Below are 24192 nucleotides of genomic sequence, written 5' to 3' on the forward strand. Positions count from 1 at the left end.
ATATAAGGAGTAAGATAGTTGCTATCTCAAATTAGATCGCGAATGGAAATAAAGTTTTATAGAGTAGAAATGTCGTAAATTTAACGAAATAAAAAAGTGATATAGATAACTTTCCTTAAAGTGGCCTAATTTAACTAAATGTGCTTAACTAGCTGAATAAACAAAGGGATCGTGACGCGAACGATACATTTCTTTCAATTTCTGATATCATTAATTAATATCTGTACATGTTATTGCAGGAGTTCGTAGGCAGGTTCCCGGTGCTAGTGCCGTTCCACTCGCTCAACCAGGACCTGCTTGTCCGGATACTCACCGAGCCCAAGAACGCCATGGTAGGCTATACCAGTATGCTAGTGTTAAGAGGATACGGGAGCTGAGACTTAAATATTTCAGTTAAATATACCCGTCTCGCTACCGCCTACCCTGTATACCGCCTAGCCTGGTACGGACATGTGATGCGGAGGGATGAAAGTCATGTGACGAGAAAGGTATTACGAATGAATGTGGAGGGAAGTACAAGGAGAGGAAAACCGAGGAAAAGGTGGATGGACTGTGTGAGAGATGATATGAAACGAACGCAAGTGAATGATGAGATGACGGGTGACAGAGAGGTATGGAAGAGGAAGACATGCTGCGCCGACCCCAAGTAAATGGGACAAGGGCAAGAGAATGATGATGATGATACCCGTCTCGCTAAGCGGTTCCTAAAACTAGTGCTATAAGGACAATGCGAAAAAATCCTGCATAAAAATCTCAAAAACGAGGTTTGGTACTCGACTGTTTCCTCCCCCAAAACTTAACCAAATGAAACGAAATTTTGAGATCTAAATGGCAATGAAATTATCTTTGTCGGACTGTTTTGCTTTTTAGGCTAATTGATGTTAGTTTTGAATACCATGCTTCTCTTTGCGGCCTAGTAAATTAGGCCGTTTTTGCGAATATTTGAAGTGCTCGAGCGCCTTAAAAAACAAAAAAATCAAAACACTTCGACACAGATAATAATAATAATCTGTGTTGAAAAAAATCATTGCTCCAGCTTCAACACCCACGGAGGAAACAGTTGAGTACGTTTGTATGGAAACATGACCACTCCTTTTGCCTCTTAAGAAAAAACTATTAAGTTTTTTAGGGTTCCGTACCCAAAGGGTAAAAACGGGACCGTATTACTAAGACTCCGCTGTCCGTCCGTCCGTCTGTGACCAGGCTGTATCTCACGAACCGTGATAGCTAGACAGTTGAAATTTTCACAGATGATGTATTTCTGTTGCCGCTATAACAACAAATACTAAAAACAGAATAAAATAAAGATTTAAGTGGGGCTCCCATACAACAAACGTGATTTTTGACCGAAGTTAAGCAACGTCGGGCGGGGTCAGTACTTGGATGGGTGACTGTTTTTTTGCTTGTTTTGCTCTATTTTTTGTTGATGGTGCGGAACCCTCCGTGCGCGAGTCCGACTCTCACTTGGCCGGTTTTTTCTTATTTTTTAGGTGAACCAATACAAGCTGTTGTTCGCGATGGACAAGTGCGATCTCACGTTTAGCGACGACGCGCTGCGCGCCGTGGCCGCGCTCGCCATGGAGCGCAAGACCGGCGCCCGGGGGCTCCGAGCCATCATGGTCAGTCACCGTTACATAATATACTCCACATGATACTCCTACATGACAGTGAATCTAATTTTTTTATTAAATTATACAACGGGACTTAATCGCGTATCTAAGTTTTAAGATTTACCTCCGACGTTTCGAGGACGGCGTTGTCCCCGTGGTCTCGGAGACTGGCTTAAGTTGACATCATGATCGTCTAACCGCGCGAGTTTTTCGAACTACCCGCACTTGGTCTTGTTTATCCGCTTGAACGTTTTGCGCACTACGCAAGATACGCTTGCTAGATACGCGATTAAGTCCCGTTGTATAATTTAATAATGTGTAAAAATCCAATTTTTTTGTTATTTTAAATTACCGTTTTACAAGCCGGAGCTAAATCGCGTCGCTTTTTGTAATGTAAACTAATATGTATTTCAAACAAATGAACTCAATCCTGGCGTATGGAATTGACCTTGGGGCTGGCAGCTGATAGGGACAGAGTGTTCTTGCTACAGAAAAGGGCTGTTAGAATGTTGTAGTGCCGCCATTTACTCCGACTAAGCAGTACTTCCGCGAATTAAAAATTCTAACGGTCCCCTCTTTATATATCCTTGAGGTGGCAAAGTACATGTATAAACACAAAAGTGAATATGTGATGCGTCGATCTGAACAAAGGAAAACTGATAGGGATATTAAGTCTGTCTTTGTCAGGCCTGCGAAAACATCCAACTCGTTGGGGGTTGTTGGCATTAAAATCTTTAATAGCCTGAGCCGTGAGATTAAAGAGGCGGCTTCTTATGACCTGTTTGTTGAAAAGTTGAAGGCCTATTTGTTAGATAAGGCATTTTTTACGATTAGAGAATTTTACTGTAATTTTAATGTTAAATGATTTGCATAATATTGACGTTTGTGATTATCTTATATGATTGTTTATTGTCCTTAATTATTATTATTTTGAACTAGTTATATTTTTAATTTAGTGTTGTTTATGTTGTATTTTTATTCTGGAAATGTGTCTATTTTATTGTTAGTTGTATATTTTGTGATTTTATTTTTATGTTATTGTAATTTTGACATGTGTTGTTTAGACATTAAAGTTTTTGAAATTGAAATTGAAATGTTCGTTTTCTAGGAATCGCTCCTCCTAGAAGTGATGTTCGAGATCCCCGGCTCGGACATCGGCGGCGTCCACATCAACGAGGGCTGCGTGCTGCGTGCCGAGCCTCCCCTCCGGTCCCGGAGACAGCCTGCCCGCACACAGCGGGATTCCTGGCCCGAGGTAAACTCTACATATGACTCTACGAACAGGAATCGTTACTAGAGGTGGTGTTGAAGATCCCGGCTCGGGCATAAGCGCAGTACACATCGACGAGGGCTGCGTGCTGCGTGCCGAGCCTCCCCTCCGGTCCCGGAGACAGCCTGCCCGCACACAGCGGGATTCCTGGCCCGAGGTAAACTCTACATATGACTCTACGAACAGGAATCGTTACTAGAGGTGATGTTGAAGATCCCGGCTCGGACATAAGCGCAGTACACATCGACGAGGGCTGCGTGCTGCGTGCCGAGCCTCCCCTCCGGTCCAGGAGACAAACTCCTGGCCTCAGGTAAGCTCTACATGCAATATAATACAAATCCTCTTTATTACACAACCTCAATAAAACATTTACAGACAGACACACATAATACACGAAGACAGAGGTAACAACAGGCCGTCTTATCGCTAAAGAGCGATCTCTTCCAGACAAACTTTAGGCAGTTGAGAAATGATAATATTAATTAAACTATTTAGGAGGTGCAAAAAACGAAATTGGAAACTACATAGCTCTAAAGAAAATACCTATAAATATTAAATCTACAACAATATAACAATACTTATACATACATACTAATTACATCTACAGCATACATATATGCATATATAACACATAATTATGGATCTAAAGTGTATTTAAATGCAAACACACGTGACATCAAAGTGTCATTCCAACAAATACGATTTATAGACAATCTAGACATCGTAATGTCGATGTTTTTGAGGTCGTCCGTTCGTTACTGCGATTATTGATGAAAATCTTATTGGAAATGATATTTCTCAGTGGTTCAATAATTTGTGAGTTTCTTTACTTATACAACAATATTTTAAGTGATGATTACCTATTGTGTAATTCCAGAGAAAAGTGTGATAATGTCTTCGAGAAGTGTTTGTTTACAATAGTTTACATGATAGGACAAGTAAGGATGAATACACTTTACGTATCAGGCAACCCATCCGGGGACAGAGACTCATGTCCTGAGATAAACTCTACATATGGCTCTACAAATTACCGACATTAGGCATATGTACAATAAAGGTGCTCCGAACATCCACTCACTTGGCACTTGAAATGTGTCAAGGGGCATACCTATTATTATTTCAATTATTTTACCTTATTTATGTCCGTACCGTTCTGCAGGTCAACGAATACGCAGCCGAACCGAACAATACCAATTACTTTTGGTCCTCACAAAACGGATTTTAACGTCCATCGGTAACTTAAACTGTTTCAGTAATCTACGTTGCTACGTACAGATGTCGTGCATACTATATGTATTTTCCCGGAAACGTATGAACGTGCCCTATGTCAGTCAGTCTCGGTACAAAAAGTACTGAGGTTGACTGAAGTAGCATGACAAATACTAACGTTTCCGAGAAAATCCGATGGAAAACAATTATGCACTACATCTGTAAATATTGTTAGTATGGCGTCACAGTTAGACAGTACAATAAATAATTTAAGTTCATTCCATTTTATTTAATTAATTACATTAAAAATCTTTCTAGAAATGTATTTTGAACATTCTTAAGTTAGTAGGCAAGTCGATCAAAGTGGACTTAAACGTATTTCTAAAAAAAATACTTACATCATCATTTAGTACCTATGCATTTTCCTATTGAGTGATGTTTTGGTAATTACTTACATATTGTGTATTAATTTGATCACCAGAAAGAAGACACTACCGTGGAACAATCCTGCGCGCTGTGAGCAGACAGACAGACATACTAAATCGCCGCTCAGCGCTCTACTGTCAACGGCGGGCGGCGTCGTACGAACTGTCACCGAGGTTTGACTTCTGTCAAATTACATTTAACTCTTAAATACCTACATAAAGAACTACAGAATTTAACCGCAAAAAAATCTGTGTACCTATAGCAAAAATTGGTCTCTTAAAGTCAACTTTATTGAGTATAACATAAAAGTGAAATTCGTACGACGTTGCTCGTCGCCTCGTGAACTACTTTACTATAGTTTAAATTAGTTCGAAGTACAATAAATTATAGTGTTATGTTAGAAGCGTGTTCAAACTACACAAAAGACACAAAATAAAACTGAAATAAAAAAATCTGCAAAATATATCAAAATCGGTTCGTCGATTACGACGATTGCGCACGCCCTAGCATAATACGTAGCTAAACTGTTATGTAGTCTTCTAGTACTCCAGATAGCATTTCATAGATGAGCCTGACACATTTTATTACTGTAATTTACCCAAAAAATACCTATGCCATATATAAAAACCATTGTTGGTCATCTTTACCGAAAACCGCATTGAAATCGGCTTGGGTGTTTAGGAGTTACGATGCTACAGTTAGACACACAAATACACACGTCTAACGCTTTCTTTTTGCTTTAAACTAAATTTACTTTCCGCCTCCTGGCACCAAATAAAATATTATCACACCAAAAAGGTCTTATAAATAATCTTAAATAAGACAAATTAATACTTCAAACATTGGCTGAATAGAAACTTATTTTCGCCACTTTAGAAATATCTAGAAAAACTAGAACAGCTCAAACAAAAGAGCTGTAAAAATTAAAAAAATGTAAATGGAAAAGAGCAAGCGAACTTTATTTTTGAGTTTTCAAAAAATTACAGTAATATTATGAGATGGGTTTCTGATAGAGTAGAATGCGATTCATTCATATTCGGACCTTTGAGGTGTATCTCATGAAAACTGCTCTGAAAACACTATATTTCATCAATTTCATCATCTATAAAATACCTATATATATTTTTATTTATCATAGACTCATGCAAATGCCGAGTTACGTGCCCAGAATAACTGTAATAATAATTTGGGTTCGTACTTAAAAATAATTAGGTACAATTTCTTAAAAAAATCTACGTAATAAAGCGTGCTTAGATACGCATACTCATTATCTAATAAGACGCTATTATTAACGTCGCTCAAATAATGAGATGCTATCATAAACAATATTGGAATCTGACACAATTTTTCAAATTTATGAAAAAGATTATGAATTTACTAAGTGTTTTCAGAGTATTCTTCGTACATTGATTAAAATGCGTAGTTCCTTGTTGAGCCCAATCCCGCCTGATTCACTATGTTATGACAAAACTGAAACATCTCGTCTAACTAGCGATTAACGCACACGTGTCGTCACGAAATGACAAAAAGCGTCACGAAATGTCGTGAAGCTTCGCGGAATTTTGCGAAGCATCACGGAATGTCGTGCGGTGTCACAAAATGTTGCGAAGCGTCACGAAATGTCGTGCATCGTCACAAAATTTTGCGTCACGAAATTAAAGCGTTATAAAATGTCATTAAGAGTGCGTCGTGCGCGAACCGGGCTATGTTATGTTATTAAATAGTTTGCAATTTATTGAGTGTTGTTATCCATCAAGCAACTATGTGATGTAAATTATTGTACATAAAAATAGAACATTTTATTATTTTTTAAGGTAAACTTAGTCCCCCGCTGCGGAAAGGGAAATACTTATAAAAATTCATGTTTTGACACTTGTTATTTTCTTATACTATACATAGTTATTTTTTAATTTATATAAGTTGTGGTGTGATCTATGTGTGTACATCTGAATGCCTTAAGGATGAGAAATTGCTGTATAATCACATTGCGACTTGGATTAAATAGTTATAAGCCTATTTTCAAATTAAAATAATGAAAACTATACATGTTTATTATTTTGAAACCCATTTTAGTTATTCCTTAAACTTAATGCTAATCCCACATTGGCTGTTATAAAATGTTATATAACATCGTGTGACAGGGACAACATGATAGTATTAATAGTGTTTTATGATGTTGTATGACATGTTATATGACATTTTATAACAGCCAATGTGCGAGCAGCATAACAATTACATCATGTTATTATAGTTCGTTTTTTTTAGCATTAGAAAGAACTTGAAAGAAGGTAAGCGATTTTGATATGTCTTTTAATTGAAAAACACTTTTTAAAAATCAATAACTATTACTTATGAAAGCAGAAGACTATAAAAGATCGTATTAGATTCATAATTGTTACATATTTACCGTAACTTATTTTTAAAATGTGTTTTTCAATTAAAAGACACATCAAGATTGTTTACCAAATTTCTAATGCTAAAAAAACGAAGTATAATGGAAACGAATAAAAATTACAGAGTATGTATTTCAATAGGTTTTTGGACCAATTTAAAGTAATGTTGTGTGTGTGAGCTATAAGTTATAGTTCGTGCCAATCATACAAAAGGCAATCATTAGGCAATTGAAAAAATGGAAGGTTTTATACCAGGCGCGTCTCTCCGAATTTGAGGCGAGTAAATGCTGTGGCTATGCTATGTACTTACTTCAGCATTAACATGTACCTATAAGCATCTAGATAAGTAGATGTTTATAAAGTTAATAATTCTTATTTTGTGCGTTAACTTAGGTAGGGTCTAGGACGGATACAATGGCTCAAGCCATGCATTTGTATTGTACTTTGTTTTCAATGGATATTATTGATAATCAAAACTCATATTAATATTTTTTAAATAAAATATTTAATGTTAATAAATCACCTACCTATTTTAAACAACAAAATTTCTCATCGCACTGAACTCCTTATACACTTCTCTTTTCATTATGCCAATCAAAATATCAACCATATCGTATACTTCTACATAGCTAGTGTAAAAGGCTATAGGCGCCAAGCGGATCACATTCGGTTCTCTAAAATCCGGCACAACTCCTTGCGATTTCAGTGCCATGCTGATCCTATAAGCCTCCTCGTGTTCCAAGCATACGTGACCGCCACGTCTCGAATCTTCCCTAAGATTCCCGATAGAAAACCCGAAAGAACTAAGCTTCCTTTCAATTAAAAACATTAAATAGGAAGTTAAGCGTAAAGATTTCATACGAATGTTAGACATACCGGCTTCGTCAAACATTTTTAATGCACCCTCAATAGGAGCCATTGATAATATTGATGGGGAACCAATCTGCCATCCACTCCCGTCCTGATTATGCTCAAATTCCTGCCTCAGCAAAAACTGCGTATCCGGCTTATTTCCGAACCATCCAGCTAAACCTGGCAGCTTCTTGAAATGTTTCCTATTAATATATAAAGCGGCTGTGGATCCCGGGCCGCCATTGAGGTATTTATAAGTGCACCATACTGCGAAGTCACAGTCAAGAGATCCCAAATCCATTTCAACAGAGCCTATAGCATGGCATAAGTCCCAACCGATGATTATACCTCGCTCTTTAGCAGCATCTGTTACTTTCTTCATGTCTAAAACTTGAGCACTTCTGTAAAGAACTGTTGGAAGAAGAATCACCGCTACATCATCTGTCATTGCTTCGATTATTTTGTCTTCATCTAAAAACTTTCCATCTCGACTTTTTACGACCTTAACTGCTTCTGAAGGCTCGAAACCTTTTAATCGCACTTGGCTGTCGACGGCGTAGCGATCAGTTGGGAAATTTAAATCATCCACAAGAATCTTAAATCGCTTTTTCGTTGGTTTATAAAAAGTACTTATCGTCTGATGTATAGATATTGTTGTAGATCCTGTCACTGCTATCTCGTCTTCGTCAACGCCAATTAAAGGAGCCATAAGCTTGGCTAAGTATTTGGAATACAAGAAATACTTGCTGTCGTCCACGTTCCATATTTTAATGCTTTCTTCTTTCCATTTCTCAACCGCAATTTGAAGACTTTCTTCTGCGTCTTTAGAAGCTAGACCGAGTGAGTTACCAGACATGTATATGACTCCTTTCTGAATGTAGAAGCGTTGTCTGAAGTGCCCGAGACGATCATTGTTGTCAAGTTCTTTAGGGTATTCTGAGCCTTCTTTAAATTTCTTGTCCATCTGGAAACCTACAACGCTGGGCGGTGAAATGTTTCTGAAGCTACTGCGGCGAGTGTTCGTTTTAAATGCCCGGCGTGAAACTCACCGTTTATAATGTTTGAATGGGTGTTAAGATTTACAAGATGATCGAGAATTATATTTGTTCTTGGGCTTCGTCAAAGTCGAGTGTATCATTGACACGGTTACACACGGAAAGTCGCTGCAGGGACGCTGCCTTTTGAAATTTAGACAATGTGAAATAATTAGCATTGTTAATTATACCTATTATAAAATAAATAAGAATAGTTTATTGATCGAGATTATTTGTCATTTAAAAAATTCCGACTATTTTCTTAAAACCAGCTGTAACAGATGTGAAAGTTGCGTAAAGTTTCTAATGAGTAGGATAGGTAAGTTCTCTAAAATTTCAGATTTTTTTACAGGAAACGATGGAAACTTTCTTTCGGAAAATGGAAAACTTCGATCCCTACATTAAAAGTATGAAAAGTTTCTGAAAATTTTCCATATGAAGTGCCGTAATTTTGAAAACTTTACGACGGTAGATCAGTAAGAAGGTATATACTTACCTACCTCATATTCCAAGATTTTTGTCAACAAATTCGCTGTTAATCTAACGTCTGGAAGAACCTTTGCAAAAGCGTACGGTAACCACACAAGAATACTGTCCTAGGATAAATTTTGCTGTAATATTTTTTACTGATATAATTAGTAATAGGAACCAATTTTTTTTACCATCCTTATAATATAAATAATATAAATAAATAAATATTATATGGACATTCTTACACAAATTGACTAAGTATACAAGGTACTCAGACAACGATATAGGTAGAGTAAGACCAAAGAAAGTCTGCAGCGCTAAATTAAAAGTAGTTTTTAAAAATCAGTATGTGACAACACCACAGAAAATGGATTAAATAGTCTTGATACTACTGAAATTTCTACCATATTTACCGTCTATGAAAAAATTGAGCTGTGCATTATGGTTAAATAAATTTAATTCCAACAATAGATGTCACTATTAATATGTATACATAAACTAATATTGATAAATAACATTGGGAGAATGTGACATTTGGCATCATCAAAATTATTGAGCTTTTGTAATTTCCGCGACGGCCTAGTGGTATACAGGTAAGTACAGAGGGTCTACCGCGAACACCAAGGTTCGCAAATTGCAGACAGAGAAATTGCCCGCAATTTGCGAACTTCGGTTTTCGGAAAACCTAAATAAACCATTAAAACAATAAACATATATTAAGAATAAATTTAAGCTTTAACTAGTAGGTACCCATGCCGTAAGCATAAGTATGGAGGCTGTGGGTTCGAGCTCGAAACCCGGTTAGTACCAATGAGTTTCTCAAAATGTTAGAGGAAGTTCATAAGGTAAGATGCCTATACCTATTAGGTGTGTTCAATTTGCAGTGAAACCTTAATCTAAATCAATATTATATTATCTACATAATATTGTGCAAGTATTAAGATGTTTCCTTCCATTTACCCGTCATCAACTCCAAATTTTGTAAACATTGTCGTTTTTGAGCTTGAATCGCCTCGTGCTGATTTTTTACTAGTGTAACATTATTCGTCATGCGGAAAAGTAACTCCCGCATGCCGGTTTTGTAAGGTTTCAACATGTTTTTTCCGTTCATCACAAAACACAACGAATATTTAAACGATTTTGACAAACACATACCATAGAGAATGACGTTTACTGACTGCTAAAAAACATTGCCATATATAGATTTTTAATTCGCTGTCAAATTATTGCGCTGCAGACTTTCTTTGGTTTTACTCTAGGTACCTACCTATATAAAAACCGGGATACATACTATGTACCTATAACCTACTCAACACATCAAATAGGTAGTTACGATTAATACGGCCAAAATAAGTAAGCTGCAGAGATTTTAACTGAATCTCAATTAAATATAAACTTGTTTGCAGAGGGGGTCAGAAGTAGTAGGTAAAATAAAGGTTTGTTACCTTAAAAATGTATTCCGATATATCTTTGACCACATTGGCTGTCGCCATCTATTTGACGCTAACTGTACCTGGGCGTTTTTTTTTTGTTGTCCCCTACACTTATTTTTTCAAATTTGGGATTTTTTATGTTATTTCTACTCAGAATCACGAGCTCATTTCTATCCTAATAGGAGAAAAAAAGTGTCCCAAAATTTCCATAAATTTTTCGATCTTTCCGTTCCGCGACCGCCATACAAAGTCTATGAAAAATGGTGACGTAATGGAAATAAAAACCTTAGGACTCTTTTTTTCTCCTATTAGGATAGAAAGAGCTCGAGATTCTGAGTACAAATAACATAAAAATCCCAAATTTGAAAAAAAAAGTGTAGGGACAGCAAAAAAAAAACGCCCACCTACCTACGCAAGTACCTACTTCAAACCTGTCCATGCTAAACGTTAATAAAGCAGACAATGTCGTACAAAAAGCAATTGTCATCAACTCTTAATTTGTAACAATGATAGTCTTTTGTTAACTGCTAATTTGCTAATAGTCGATGCGTGCCGCACGGAACCTTCAAGGATCTAATCTAGTTCTAACTGTTTTCCATTAGTAATTTAAGTAATTACAGGTACCTACTATTAACTTTTTTCGAAATACTAACAGGGTGTTTGTTGAAAGTCAGGGAAGCAAATGATGGTCATGGAAAGTCAGCGAAAGTCTTGAAATTTCTAGAGGTCAGTGAAAAATTAGAAAAAGTTGAAGGCAAGGGTAAAAAAAAACCGAAGCGCATTAATTAAGGTCTTACACAAACACAATGTTACGACCAATTTCAGTTTCTCAGGCGCATAAATCTCATAATTATTATATGATTATCAATGTTTTATTCTATAATTTTTGATAACTTACTGTGAAAAGGCGTCGAAAAGAGTCGATATTTATTTTCGAATCTTTTTTAGGGTTCCGTACCCAAAGGGTAAAAACGGGACCCTATTACTAATACTCTGTCCGTCTGTCTGTCACCCAGGCTGTATCTCATGAACCGTTATAGCACTGATAGCTAGACAGTTGAAATTTTCACAGATGATGCCGCTATAAGCTACTTATAACAAAAAATACTAAACAGTACGGAACCCTCGGTGGGCGAGTCCGACTCGCACATGTCCGGTTTTTTATTCTTCTTTAATCAATAGGCCGCATGGTTCTAGGTAAGAAATTAGAAATAACCCAAAAACAATTTTTTTTCTAAGTATATGGTACAAATTAATAATTTTATTTTTAAGAATAGGCTAGGAAAAAAAGAACGGCCAAGTGCGAGTCGGACTCGCGTTCAAAGGGTTCCGTACATTAAGTCCGACTCACGCTTGACTGCACATTTCTAATAGGTTTTCCTGTCATATATAGATAAAGAACTATTTTGTCTATTTTTTTCAACATTTTTGACCCAAATTGTTTCGGAGATAAAGGGGGAGGGGGGTAATGGTCGGACGGGCAAATAAGCGCACGAGTGATCCTATAAGGGTTCCGTTTTTTTCTTTTGAGCTACGGAACCCTAAAAACATAACGCTTCAATTTACTTATCCTGTATGCATCAATCACATGGTCACAACGTAGATTAGAACGTCATATAATGACGTGTAGGTACCTAATAACAATAATAAGTAAGTACGGGGAAAACTGTGATTATGATTAAGTACACTTACACCATAAAAGTGATAGGCTGTTTATGTTTGCCACCGCATTTCATCGCTGCTATAGCTAGGCCATTTAACTTAAAGTTGTCCCCTATACTTTTTTACAATTTTTGGGATTTTTTATGTTATTTCTAACTCAGAAGCACGAGCTCTTTTGATCCTAGGAGAAAAAAGTGTCCCAAAATTTCCATACATTTTTCGATCTTTCCATTCCGTGACCGCCATACAAAGTCTATGAAAAATGGTAACGTAGAAAAATAAAAACCTTGGGACACTTTTTTTTCTCCTATTAGAATAGAAAGAGCTCGTGATTCTGAGTAGAAATAACATAGAAATTCATAAATTTAAAAAAAGTGTAGGGGACAATTTTAAATAAAATGGCCCAGCTATCAAATTTCGTTCTGAAGCTGTAGGTATTATGAATAACTTCCAGTCCAAACCTTGACTTCCAATATTTTTTTTAGATTCCTCTAGTTGTGGGCGGGGTGGGAGCAGGTAAAAATGAACCCTTTGTAGATAACAAGTCAACCCGCCGCAACACGGGTCCAGTTAAGATAATGATTAAGCTTACCTACCCTAATGATGATTCGCTTATCGCATGTCACAACATTGACTCATCGTGGTAATTTCTGTATTTTATTAAAGTTAGGAATAATATCACCGTTTTTTTTTGTGAATCACTAATTTGGGAACTTTCGACCTCAGTTCCTTTGAGTGCCGATTCTGTCAAATTTCGACTATTAAGTGTCAATTTTTTTTACCTTTTTGTAAAACACTTAGGGTATATTAGTTTTTAAAATCAGCAGAAGTCCTTGTAACAGCTTGTATTTTTTTTATTTAAGCGCAAAATCTAAGCTTGACATGCCTGAGCGTAAAAAAAATATTTCTGTCATGTTTTTTTACAACTTGTATCAACGTGAGAACGCTGATTTTTTTTAAATAATTACGTCATTTATTAAGGAGTATGTTACAAAAAGAAACATAAAAAAAACTCTAATAGTTTTTTTTATGAGTAAATTACTTCACCCCCAAAATTTTAACCAAAAAAACTTCAAAAATTCATAACTCGAAAACTACAAAAAATCGGCTAATATACATGGGATATATTCTAATAGCCCACGACTAGAGGAATATAAAAAAATTTTTAGACGTCAAGGTTTGGACCATCCTGTATACATACATACGATCAATGGATTGTGTATATACCTACCTATATCGGAGGGGCCTAGGTGCACAAAAATATCTGAACATCTTTAACGTCTTGGTAATAGAGGCTTTAGGTATTTGGATATTTTGTGAAGACCTTTCCGATACGTCTATTTAAGAGGCGACTGTAATAGATACCTCAGAATTCGTCTTTACAAATTGTGTCGTAAGGCGCCACCATCTTCAGCTGTCAAACTCTAGGCACGATTTTTTCCAGACTTTACACGTCTATCTAAATATAGGTACAATAAAGTAATCTTTAACTTAAAATATTCTTCGTCATGTTTTAACTAAAATGCAACCGGCAATGAATAGGTACCTACTTTTATTCTAAGGACGGGCCTTATGCTTGTTCGCTACCATCATCTTCCTGGCGTCGTTTTTGTTTTTTATCGTGACTCACTAGGAGTAGGAGTCCGTTTCTCAACCTAATCCCGAGTATTGACACGGGCATTTTTGCAATAATAAATATTATATATATAGGGTGGCTAAAAAATAACCACCACTCCTTGCCAGGGAGGTTTTGGGATTATACTGAACAACTTTTACTATGGGACTCCATTATCGCGAAAAAAAAATTGGATGTTTCATACAGTTTGGCTGATCCATTTTCTACGGGAGGGTAATATTTTTTTATTGATATATTACTACGTACCTACTGCACCGATCAAATCCGCGCTACATACTGTAACCCATGACATAATTAATTTATAATCCGGCAATGGCAAGGTTAAGATAAGGTCTGCAAATACCGTAAATGCATTAACTTGTTGCACTCTGGGTGTTATAGGAAATACAAACAGATTAACATAATAATACCTAATATATATTATGTATTAGGTAGGTATAGAATATCTGGGAGACCGAGCTTTGCTCGGAAAACATATAAAAACTCAATAATTTCCAGAGATAAAACCTAGCTAGATCGATTTTTCGCCCCCGAAAACCCCCTTACAGCAAATTTCATCTAAATCGTTAGAGCCGTGTCCGAGATCCCCGAAAATACAAATGTGTGTCCAGCCCTTGGGTCGGGCCTTTGAGTATATAGCCTAAGGAGATGTGATAACGTAAACTCTTCGAACAAATTTTTTCACCACTTTTAGCGGGGGGCAAGGTAAACACCTACAGCACACCACCAAAAGATAAGTAACTCAACAGACACAGATTTTGCTGTTGCGACAAACGCACACTACAATAAAATTCAACACATCAAAAATTACACGCACACAGACAGAGTTTTCACATAACTATGCAGCATACATACGAACATAATAGTGATGGGTCACATCTGAAGAATGAGTCAAATCAGTTTGATGAATGAACTGAATTGTCTTATACTATTTATTATAAAATTGTAAAAGTGAAAATTCTGTACATTGAAGATATTAGGTAGCCAATAAAATGATTGTTTGTATGTATGGTTGTCTATATTTATGTGTCTTTGTGTCTTAGCCCGCATGCACAGCTAAACTGTGGAATGAACTGTCGCCCGCGGGTTTTCCGGGTTTATAGAAAACTAGCTTTTGCCCGCGGCTTCGCACGCGCAGGAGAGTTTTTTTAAATTTTGGACCCCCATTTCACCCCTTTAGGGGATGAATTTTGAAAAATCCTTTCTTAGTGGACCCCTAGACCTTATAAGGAACCTACTTGCCAAATTTGGACTTTCTAGTCCCAGCGGTTTGGGCTGGGCGTTGATTTAAGTCAGTCAGTCAGGTCTTTCACGTTTATATATATAAATTTGAATTTCGCGCCTTTTTTTTACTGACATTATTTGCTTGATCAGCTATATTAAACAAACTGCAGTGATTGAATGAATCAATGATTCATTCAATCATTCAAATGTTGAGTCGCTTTTTTGACTTTGTCACATCCCTTAAGACCGATTCGTCCCCGTACCACTGTATTCATGTTTACATTTTTCTGTCGTTTATGTATCGCAACGGTTTTTTCTTTAAATGGAGATTGTACTTCAATATACATTTAATAGTTAGTATAAATACTTATTTATGATAGGAAACGCAATCGTGTTGCGAATTTGAGCTATCAGATCACCTTTTACACGATAATACTGAACAAGTCACCATTTTTTAAGAGAAACGTCTCGCGACACGGAACGATGCAAAATGGCGGTGAAGCGACTTCAAGTAGTTTTATATAACGTGTTTGAACAGTTGACCAATGTACTTTGCCGGAGGGGGTCGCCCGTGTATCACATCTCCTTAGGCTATATACTCAAAGGGTCGGGCCAAGCAAGGGCCAAAGGGCCTACCGCGAACCACGTTCGTTGTGTTGCCTCTCTGGCGCACTTGTGAATTCGTACTTAAGTGTGACAGGGTGGTAACACGTCGAACGTGGTTCGCGGTAGGCCCTCAAGTCTGTCCGACGAAATGTGTTAACACATGCAAGCACCGTGTGCAAGCGCTTAGAGTTATCGATTAAAAACTCATTCACACACATTTTTTTTTGACAAACAATTATTCTCTCACATTGACCAAACCATGACCAAACATTGACATTGACACCATCACAATGAACAAACTACGTATCATTTCTCCTCAATTTTCCGCTTTCCGAGCATTTTCCACTAGTCCCAGTCGCCATGCCAGCTTGGGGGCCTGCGGCATGAAGCCGGATTACGGCCCGTTGGAGATAGGGCGGTGTACTCTCAAGAACGGCATCCAGCTCGTCTCGGCGAAGCCTTTTGGGGCGCCGATGGCAGCCTGCACCATACTTTATCAGGTAATATCTGGGAGACCGAGCTTTTTTTTCCCAGAGATAAGACCTAGAGACCTCTTTGAGAGTCCCATAAAGTGCGGGCATATTTACAAATAGACCAAATATCAATTATTTGTCGTCGATTGAATGGAATTATCCGTAAATATGAACTTATAACACACATACAATGAACATAAATAGGCCAAGCAATAAGAAGTTATAGAGGGAAATGTTAGGAACACAAATGGTGCTCCAGCATTTCCCTCTACAACCATTTTTGAGCATTCGTTGCCTGACCTTGTCTGTTCGGGAAGGGAAGAGTCGTGGAATGTATGGACTCTTCTCTTTTCGCACATGCAGACTCTAATTATTAGAGTATAATAGAAAGTTTTTGAATTTTTGTGGCAACGCAGGTCGGCGGGTTTTTTTTTTTATGGCCTGGTTACGAGACCTTTAAGCCAAAAAACTGGGTCTAATGTTGCCATACCGGCTGTCCTAGTGATGTGATCGTTTCTATGAATCGGTAACATTGTAGCGATTTTGTCCGACAGAGCGGTTCCCGCTTCGAGTATGACGACCAGCTCGGAGCGACCCATTTCCTGCGAACATGTTCAAGCACTGCTGGCTGTTCTTATAGTACCTTCAGGTAAGCCGGCTAAATCAATTGTCACTAACTGGCTCCACCCCTTATCAAACTGGTTAATGGCTCCTCTACACGATGTGCCAGCGCCGGCCACTCCAAGGGACGCAGCCATGCGGTAGAATGAGATAGCAATATCACTTGCTCCCTCTAACGCATAAATGCGTCCCTTGGAGTGGCCGGCGCTGGGCCATCGTGTAGAGGAGCCATAAAATATTTTAAAATCCCTCCCTACTAATATAAGTACGAAAATAACTCTATCTGATACCTCTTCACGCTTAAACGGCTGAACTGATTTAGATGAAATTTGGTATGGAGTTTGAAGCCCGAGGGCGAATAAAGGATAATTTTTGTCATAATCATCCATGTTATCCACGAATTCTTGATTCCACAGTAAAACTAGAGTGCTACAGCAGCTTGGATCGTACATAACTGTCAACTCGGACCGGCAAAGTATCGCGTTCTCCCTCCGATGTCCCGTCCCCGCGTTCCATGACGTCAAATACTACCTGCTAGATATTGCAGCTAGGTATGTCACATGTTAGAATGGCCTTTTGGATGGTAGCTGAGAAAAATACTTATTAATTCTTATTTAAAGAAAATGCTCAGTGGTTTGAGCATATTAAATTATATTAAGAGCCCATCAACTTGCACACTAGCGCCACTGCTAAATAATCGTGATTATTTAAATTTAACGAAAGATGTTTAAAATCTATGAACTCAAAACAAAACGGCCGTTTTAACTTTAGACGCATAGATTGACGAATCCAGCAATATAGAAACTAGTTTGATGTATTCAAAAGGTACTTTGATACAAGATACAGTACGTAGCGGCCCCCATTTGTAAATATATTTCGTTAAATTTAAATAATCACGATTATTTAGCAGTGGCGCTAGTGTGTACGTTGATGGGCTCTTAATAAGTTGGTTACCTATCACCGTTCGCCATCAGCAGGGTGTTTATCCTCACATCCCTAAAACCTAAATGGTCGCGCACTGTGCGGCTTAAGAGGAATTTCCTAACGCGGACACTTTAGCTGTGGAATGAGCTCCCCTGCTGAGGTTTTGTCAAGGGCCTACAGTGGCGACAGTATAAGATTCTTCAAAAAAGGAGTGTACAGGTTTTTAAAGGATCGGCAACGCGCAACACCCCTGGAGTTGCAAGTGTTGAGATGTCTAAAGGCTAAGGTAACCGCTTACATCGCATGCTTCTTTGCCACCGACGTGTTAAAAATAAAATCCTAATCTTCAATGACCCCATCCTGATTTTAAATAATATGATTTTCGCCGTACCGTCTCCGCTTGGCCCTATTCCGCCCACATCTCTCTTTTGGCATTGATCAGGCGGTCTAGCGTGAGTTGCGTTCTCGCGCGCGACTCCATACATCTTGCGCGACTTCAAGTATGGAGTAACGTGTTGTGATGGTGTCTGACTCAGTCCTCTTAATGACTGACTTTTAATTTGGCAGAACATGCTTCCGCCAACACGAGATTGACGCATACAAGCCCCAACTCAAACGGGACTTGGAATACATTCACCCCGAGGTTCTTGTGATGGACCTGATCCAGAAAGCCTGCTGGGGCGGCGGACTGAACAACTCCGTCTTCTGCGAGATGGAACGTATTGACAGCATGTCATCTACTGACTTAGACGCGTTCTCGACGCTAAATATGCGCTCTGATACGTGCACGGTGGGCAGTTATGGCTTGCCGCATGATGAGGTGATGGATTATGCCGAAATGATTGAATATAAACGGGTAAGTACAGCCTGGCAAAAAAAAATATCTAAGAAAAACGGGACGACACTACAGTGTCGCCACTTTTTAATTTCTACTCTTTTTGCCAGGCTTCATGATATGGGATTTAGGTGTACCTACATTTTTGTTCTATAATTTCGTTTGCAATATTTTAATTTTCCCGGAGTAGTTATGTTATAATAACGTATGTACATGCTAATTTTACAATGACATGCTGATGTCTAATATACTCATTTTCATTTAGGTAAATTAGGTATTTGATAGATATCATATTAATTTAAACCTATGGATTACCACAAAACGAATTATTAGTGCAAATGAAATTATGGAATACTTTATAGAGCTGTGACACAGAAGAGTCAACGGTTGACAACGTACAGATGCCATATGAAGAAATGATGCTACTTAATAGGAAGATTGATTTCAATACGGTAGGTAATTGCTATTCACTGATTCAAACTTTAAATTCAATCGAAAACATAAGCAGTTAAAAGCTTGGTTTTTAACAAGCTTTTATTAGGTCGACCTGTATGTAACTAAAATGTAATGGAATCTTGCAAGTTAAATTTGATCCACTTCCCGGTTTCCGATTGAGCTGAAATTTTGCATACACATGTAAGTCGGGTGACAATGCAATATTATGGTACCATCGAGCTGATCTGATGATGGAGACAGGAGGTGGCCATAGGAACTCGACCTGTATGTAACTAAAATGTAATGGAATCTTGCAAGTTAAATTTGATCCACTTCCCGGTTTCCGATTGAGCTGAAATTTTGCATACACATGTAAGTCGGGTGACAATGCAATATTATGGTACCATCGAGCTGATCTGATGATGGAGACAGGAGGTGGCCATAGGAACTCTGTGCTGAAACAACGCAACCTAATTGTGTTAGGGGTTTTTAGAATTGTCTCGATGAGTATTAGTTGTCTGTCGTAAGAAAAGTACAGTCAGCGATAAAAGCTTGTACCAAAAATGAATTTTTTGACAAAAACTTATTATTTATACTAAAATTGGTATGCCTCGTCGTCTAGACGTAATTTCTCCACAAGAAAATAAAATACTTAAATAAATAAATAAATATTATAGGACATTCTTACACAGATTGACTAAGTCCCACAGTAAGCTCAAGAAGGCTTGTGTTGTGGGTACTCAGACAACGATATATAATATAGACATACATACATCTCTATTATCTGGGAGAGGACACTGACTTCTGTAACACAGGTCTTTACCTAGCTCAGAAGTCAGGGACTTCAACACCTACCTGTAACTTGTCAATAAAAATATTTTACCTATTTTATTTTTAAATACCTACATAGAAAATACCCAAGACTCAGGAGCAAATATCTGTGCTCATCACAGAAATAAATGCCCTTACCGGGATTCGAACTCAGGGCCGCGGTTTCACAGGCAGGGTCAATATCATTAGGCCAGACCAGTCGTCAAAAGAAGAAGAGAAGAATATGACGTTTCTACGCATTTCCACTCTTCGTCTTTACACAAAATAAACTTTTCAGAAAACAAAATATGATGTTTAAAATGCGATGAAATAGTTCATGGACTTCATGGTTCAAGTTTTCAACGGTTACAGGAGCTGCCAGTGACCCCGCGATGCTATCCACCCTCGTTCGCTCGCGGCGGCTTTGAGTACCACGACCTGGGACCGGGCTCTGATACGTGGATCGCTGTTGCCGTTCCTGGCTGTGGAAACATGGACCTTCCGTAAGCTGCTCTAACATTAATTAATGAATATAGAGGTTGAATACAAGCCTATAGATTAAGTACTCATTGAAACAACGCATTAATATGCGAGTCCAATTTATTCGTTTAGATACTTCAATCAAATTCAAGTTCAATACGTTGGCTGATAAACTTAATATTAAAACCATTAACCAAAATAACGTGCGGCTGTATGAGTATAGGTACACCTAACCTAATCTGTCCCTTCCAAAAACCGTGCCTCAAAATTCTAATGCTGTAACTCAACTTTTTTTACACATCTAATATTGTATTAATATAATACTTTTGCTTTCTAATGTCACCGAGATTGTACAAACAGCTTAAGTTAAAAATCTTTAGATTTTGGCTGGTTCCAGCTGTCTAATGACGCACAACATCATCGCGTCGGCGTGCGGCACGGGCAACAACTCACGCGGGCAACACGACGAGGACCGCGTGCCGCAGCCGCCGTTAGGAGCCTACGCTACTGATATCTTCACGAAGTTCAGGGCTTTCAATATATCTTATGCGGATTCTGGAGTTTTTGGTGAGTTTCGACTTTAGAATTACTTAGTAAATGCCCAAACTTCTAAAGCGTCACGCGTGAATGTAAAATGTCTATCAAAATATGATGTTTCTTGTGACACTCCCATACGTTGTCATAGATATATAATATAATGTCAAATTTGGTGCAAAATTCCTTCCAATGAATGGTTTCCAGGTATTCTCGTGAAGACACGGTCTTGTAGCGCAGGCTCGGCTGCCTTCATTGCTGCGAGCTTCTTGAAGAAGCTAGGAGAACTAACTCCCTATCAGATTTGCGTTGGAAGGCAGAGGCTAAGTACAAATATTTTATTTCATATGAAAATGGAATAGTCATACACCTTTCTCTGCTAGCTGCCACCTGAATCTAAATAATTTAATTTGCATAGTGATGCTGGACGGTTAGTCGGCTAACTAAGTAGTAGTTAAATTCGATATCCATCTTTATCGCACTTGCAGATATCTAAATAGATGGACAGTTTTTGAGTTTAGATGTTCGTAAAACCCATCCCCCCTCCCCTATATAACCTACCTAATACCTACCTAACCTACCTAACCAACCTACCTACCCAACTTACCTATCTAATAAGTAGACGCGCATTCCACGAAATTGTCCAACGTTGTCCTGTACAAAAGCAAATTTTCTAAAGATTAGGATGTACCATCGCCCACACTGTTAACTGTTCATCGGTAAACCTTATTACAAAAGGCATAAGGTCCACCGATGGATAGTTAAGAGTGTTGCTGTTTGTACTTAAATATAGGAGTTTATTTCTCTCACAATAGGTGTCAAAAATACATAGCGCTACTTGCACCATCCCACTAACCCAGGGTTTTGCGGTTAAACCGTTAACCCAGTGTCAAATTGTAGGTACTGGTAACCATGGTAACTCCAGGTTTAACCGATTAACCCCGGGTTAGTGTAATGGTGCAAGTGGCGTTTAGTAAAATAAGTGTTTTGTACTGTTTTACAGAACTGGACATAGCTTTTCAAGAAGAAGACTGTGTTAGCATCTCCGAGGGTATGGCGCTGCAGGCGGCGTGCTGTGCGCGCCTCGACAACGCCTACGAAACCATCAAATTATTGAACACTGTCACTGACCAGGAAGTGTTTGCTACTGCGAAGTGCTTGGCCAGCAAATGTAAGCGTTTTTATGTTATTTATAAGCTAATTGCCTCTGCCGGCGACTTCCTTTACTGCCGATATATGTAATGATATTGAAATAATAATGAACACCCCTTGTAAAACCAGCTGTGGCGATCATACTCGTATCATCTCATCTCCCTTTTGGCAACCATAGTGTTATTTTCCTGCCACTCTTAAGTGCGGTTGAACTTTGGATAAAAACATCTGCTAAAAATAGTATTATGGCATCAAGTCCTTTTATTACTGGTTAAATTAACACTTTTTTTTTGGTAACTTTTTTGTGGTTTTTTTAGTTTTTGCTTTTTTAAAGTCGTATGCGACATCCGATATTGGATCGGACAATGGGGTCATATTTTTTTCTGGCGATTTTATCGGATGGCTTAAAATGTTGGACCCAAAAATATAAACTTCATAGAAATTTTGGATGGCTAGTATTCGAATTTTACTGGTCTTTATTTTTTCCAGGTAATAGAATGGCTGTGGCTGTCGTCGGCGACGTTCAAGCAGTTCCTCATGACCGGGAGCTACTATGTTGCTAACAAAAAATATGATATATATGTATGTCGGATAATTTTATACCTTACATTTATTTGCGTTGGTTATTTAAAATGTGATATTAAAGCTATAAAATATTTAAAATTCTACTTCGATTTTCTTTTATCCTCTCCATTTTCGGAAGTCGGTTAAACTCATAGAATTAGAATAGACAAGAACAACTGTCAATCTTCAAAAGTGCGACCAAAAATGAAAGCAAGCGTGTGCGTAAATTGTCTAAGTGAGATCAAAAATAGTGATGTCATGTTACAACATATTAATAATCTGTCGGTGTTTGATTGCTTTATCAACTACTTTTTCAAATGTGTTATTGTAAACGTTAAAATTCTACGACATTATGATGTATAAAATAACACCTGCACTGCGTGTTGGAAAGTGAAGTTTAAATTTACTGCTAAACATCTGCACCTTCAAAAAGGGTATAACAATCGTTATTATTTGAAGTCGGTTATAAAGGTTAATATCTTAATTATGTCAAGTTAGGTCAAGTCAAAATATACTTTATTCATGTAGGCCTAGCAACACGCACTTATGAATCATAACATACTTATAAATTATCTTAAGCTAATTATCAGAGCAATTTATTGATGTTATTATTCCATAATAATATTGGATTATGTCTTGTGAAGAAATGATTACATAGCTATTAATATACCGACAAGTTATCGATACTGTCATCTGAACATTTTGTCAAGCCCTAGCGTAAAGTAACAGTTTATGTTTTTACACAAAATATTTTAAATTATTGAGTAATATGATAAAATATTAGCACACAAAGGAAGAAAAACTTAAAATCAACTATATAAACCGGCTTCTTACACTTTTTATGCTGTTAATTTGACAAAATATCGTTAAGAAAATTTCGCTCGGAATATAATTATTCCTCTGAAATGAGTATTTGCTAGGTTTATTTGGCCCCGTGACACTGAAATCCGGTACACTACAAGACACTATCTTCATTGTATTACTTTATCAAATAGTTTTCTTCCGAATTTGTGTATATTTTTCAAATTGAAAATTACGGTGATACGCTCTTGGCCGTCCGCGGCCGTCGTCAAACTCAAAAATGGTCACGTTTTCTCATTTGTAGTCTGACTCTTTCGCACTCATGCGATGTTCATATACGTGATGGCTTCCCTTTCGCACACTTCAGCTGTCTGTCAAGCGCGAGCGCGAGAATGACAAGTCTGTGGTTAAACTTAAAATTAAGCCTTGTCAGATACTAGTCACGCCCACCGCTTAGGTAAACAAAAAACATTCGTTATTTTTTTTCAACTTTTGCTGCTGTATGTACTATACTTGGTCAACCAGATCTTGACAGTAGAAAAAGGCGACAAATTTAAAAATGTAGGCGCGACGGGATATCGTCCCATAGAAAATTTGAATTTGCGCCTTTTTTTTACTGACAAGATTTGGTTGACCAGCTATAAGCATAAAAAATATTATTCCTTTTCCGTAAAGATCGGTTTTCCTAGGATAGCGGTGCCGTCATATAGCGGCCGTCTCCATACTAAATAATACGG

At 37.7% G+C, this 24192-nt stretch overlaps 3 protein-coding genes across 3 annotated transcripts in view; 2 read left to right on the forward strand and 1 right to left on the reverse strand.

Moving 5' to 3' along the window:
- LOC134656357 (ATP-dependent Clp protease ATP-binding subunit clpX-like, mitochondrial) overlaps positions 1-4723 on the forward strand; it is a 44945-nt gene extending 40222 nt beyond the window's left edge. Inside the window, exons 11-14 of the mRNA XM_063511876.1 lie at positions 240-332; positions 1491-1619; positions 2719-2865; positions 4571-4723. Coding sequence (XP_063367946.1) covers positions 240-332; positions 1491-1619; positions 2719-2865; positions 4571-4609 — 408 coding nt within the window. The 3' untranslated portion in view covers positions 4610-4723. The remainder of the gene's footprint in view (positions 1-239; positions 333-1490; positions 1620-2718; positions 2866-4570) is intronic.
- Positions 4724-7440: 2717 nt separating this feature from the next.
- On the reverse strand, positions 7441-8761 carry LOC134656325 (kynureninase-like). Its single transcript, XM_063511838.1, has one exon. It carries the CDS (start codon positions 8722-8724, stop codon positions 7441-7443), a length of 1284 nt encoding a protein of 427 aa, XP_063367908.1. The 5' UTR covers positions 8725-8761.
- A 7355-nt stretch (positions 8762-16116) lies between these two features.
- LOC134656630 (cytochrome b-c1 complex subunit 2, mitochondrial-like) lies at positions 16117-22180 on the forward strand. Its single transcript, XM_063512187.1, has 8 exons — positions 16117-16326; positions 16854-16948; positions 17337-17471; positions 18412-18700; positions 20297-20427; positions 20802-20971; positions 21146-21265; positions 21942-22180. Exons 1-8 carry the CDS (start codon positions 16117-16119, stop codon positions 22178-22180), a joined length of 1389 nt encoding a protein of 462 aa, XP_063368257.1.
- Positions 22181-24192: the final 2012 nt, after the last annotated feature.

This window comes from Cydia amplana, chromosome 18 (genome assembly GCF_948474715.1).
Source record: "Cydia amplana chromosome 18, ilCydAmpl1.1, whole genome shotgun sequence".
Lineage (NCBI taxonomy): Eukaryota > Metazoa > Arthropoda > Insecta > Lepidoptera > Tortricidae > Cydia > Cydia amplana.

Excerpts from the sequence above, each read along its gene's own strand:
- LOC134656325 (XM_063511838.1), bottom strand. The coding sequence starts at position 8,724 with ATGGACAAGAAATTTAAAGAAGGCTCAGAATACCCTAAAGAACTTGAC.
- LOC134656630 (XM_063512187.1), top strand. The coding sequence starts at position 16,117 with ATGAACAAACTACGTATCATTTCTCCTCAATTTTCCGCTTTCCGAGCA. Across the intron at positions 16,327-16,853 it reads CCTGCACCATACTTTATCAG|AGCGGTTCCCGCTTCGAGTA; the intron begins GTAATATCTGGG and ends TTTGTCCGACAG. Across the intron at positions 16,949-17,336 it reads TGTTCTTATAGTACCTTCAG|TAAAACTAGAGTGCTACAGC; the intron begins GTAAGCCGGCTA and ends TTGATTCCACAG.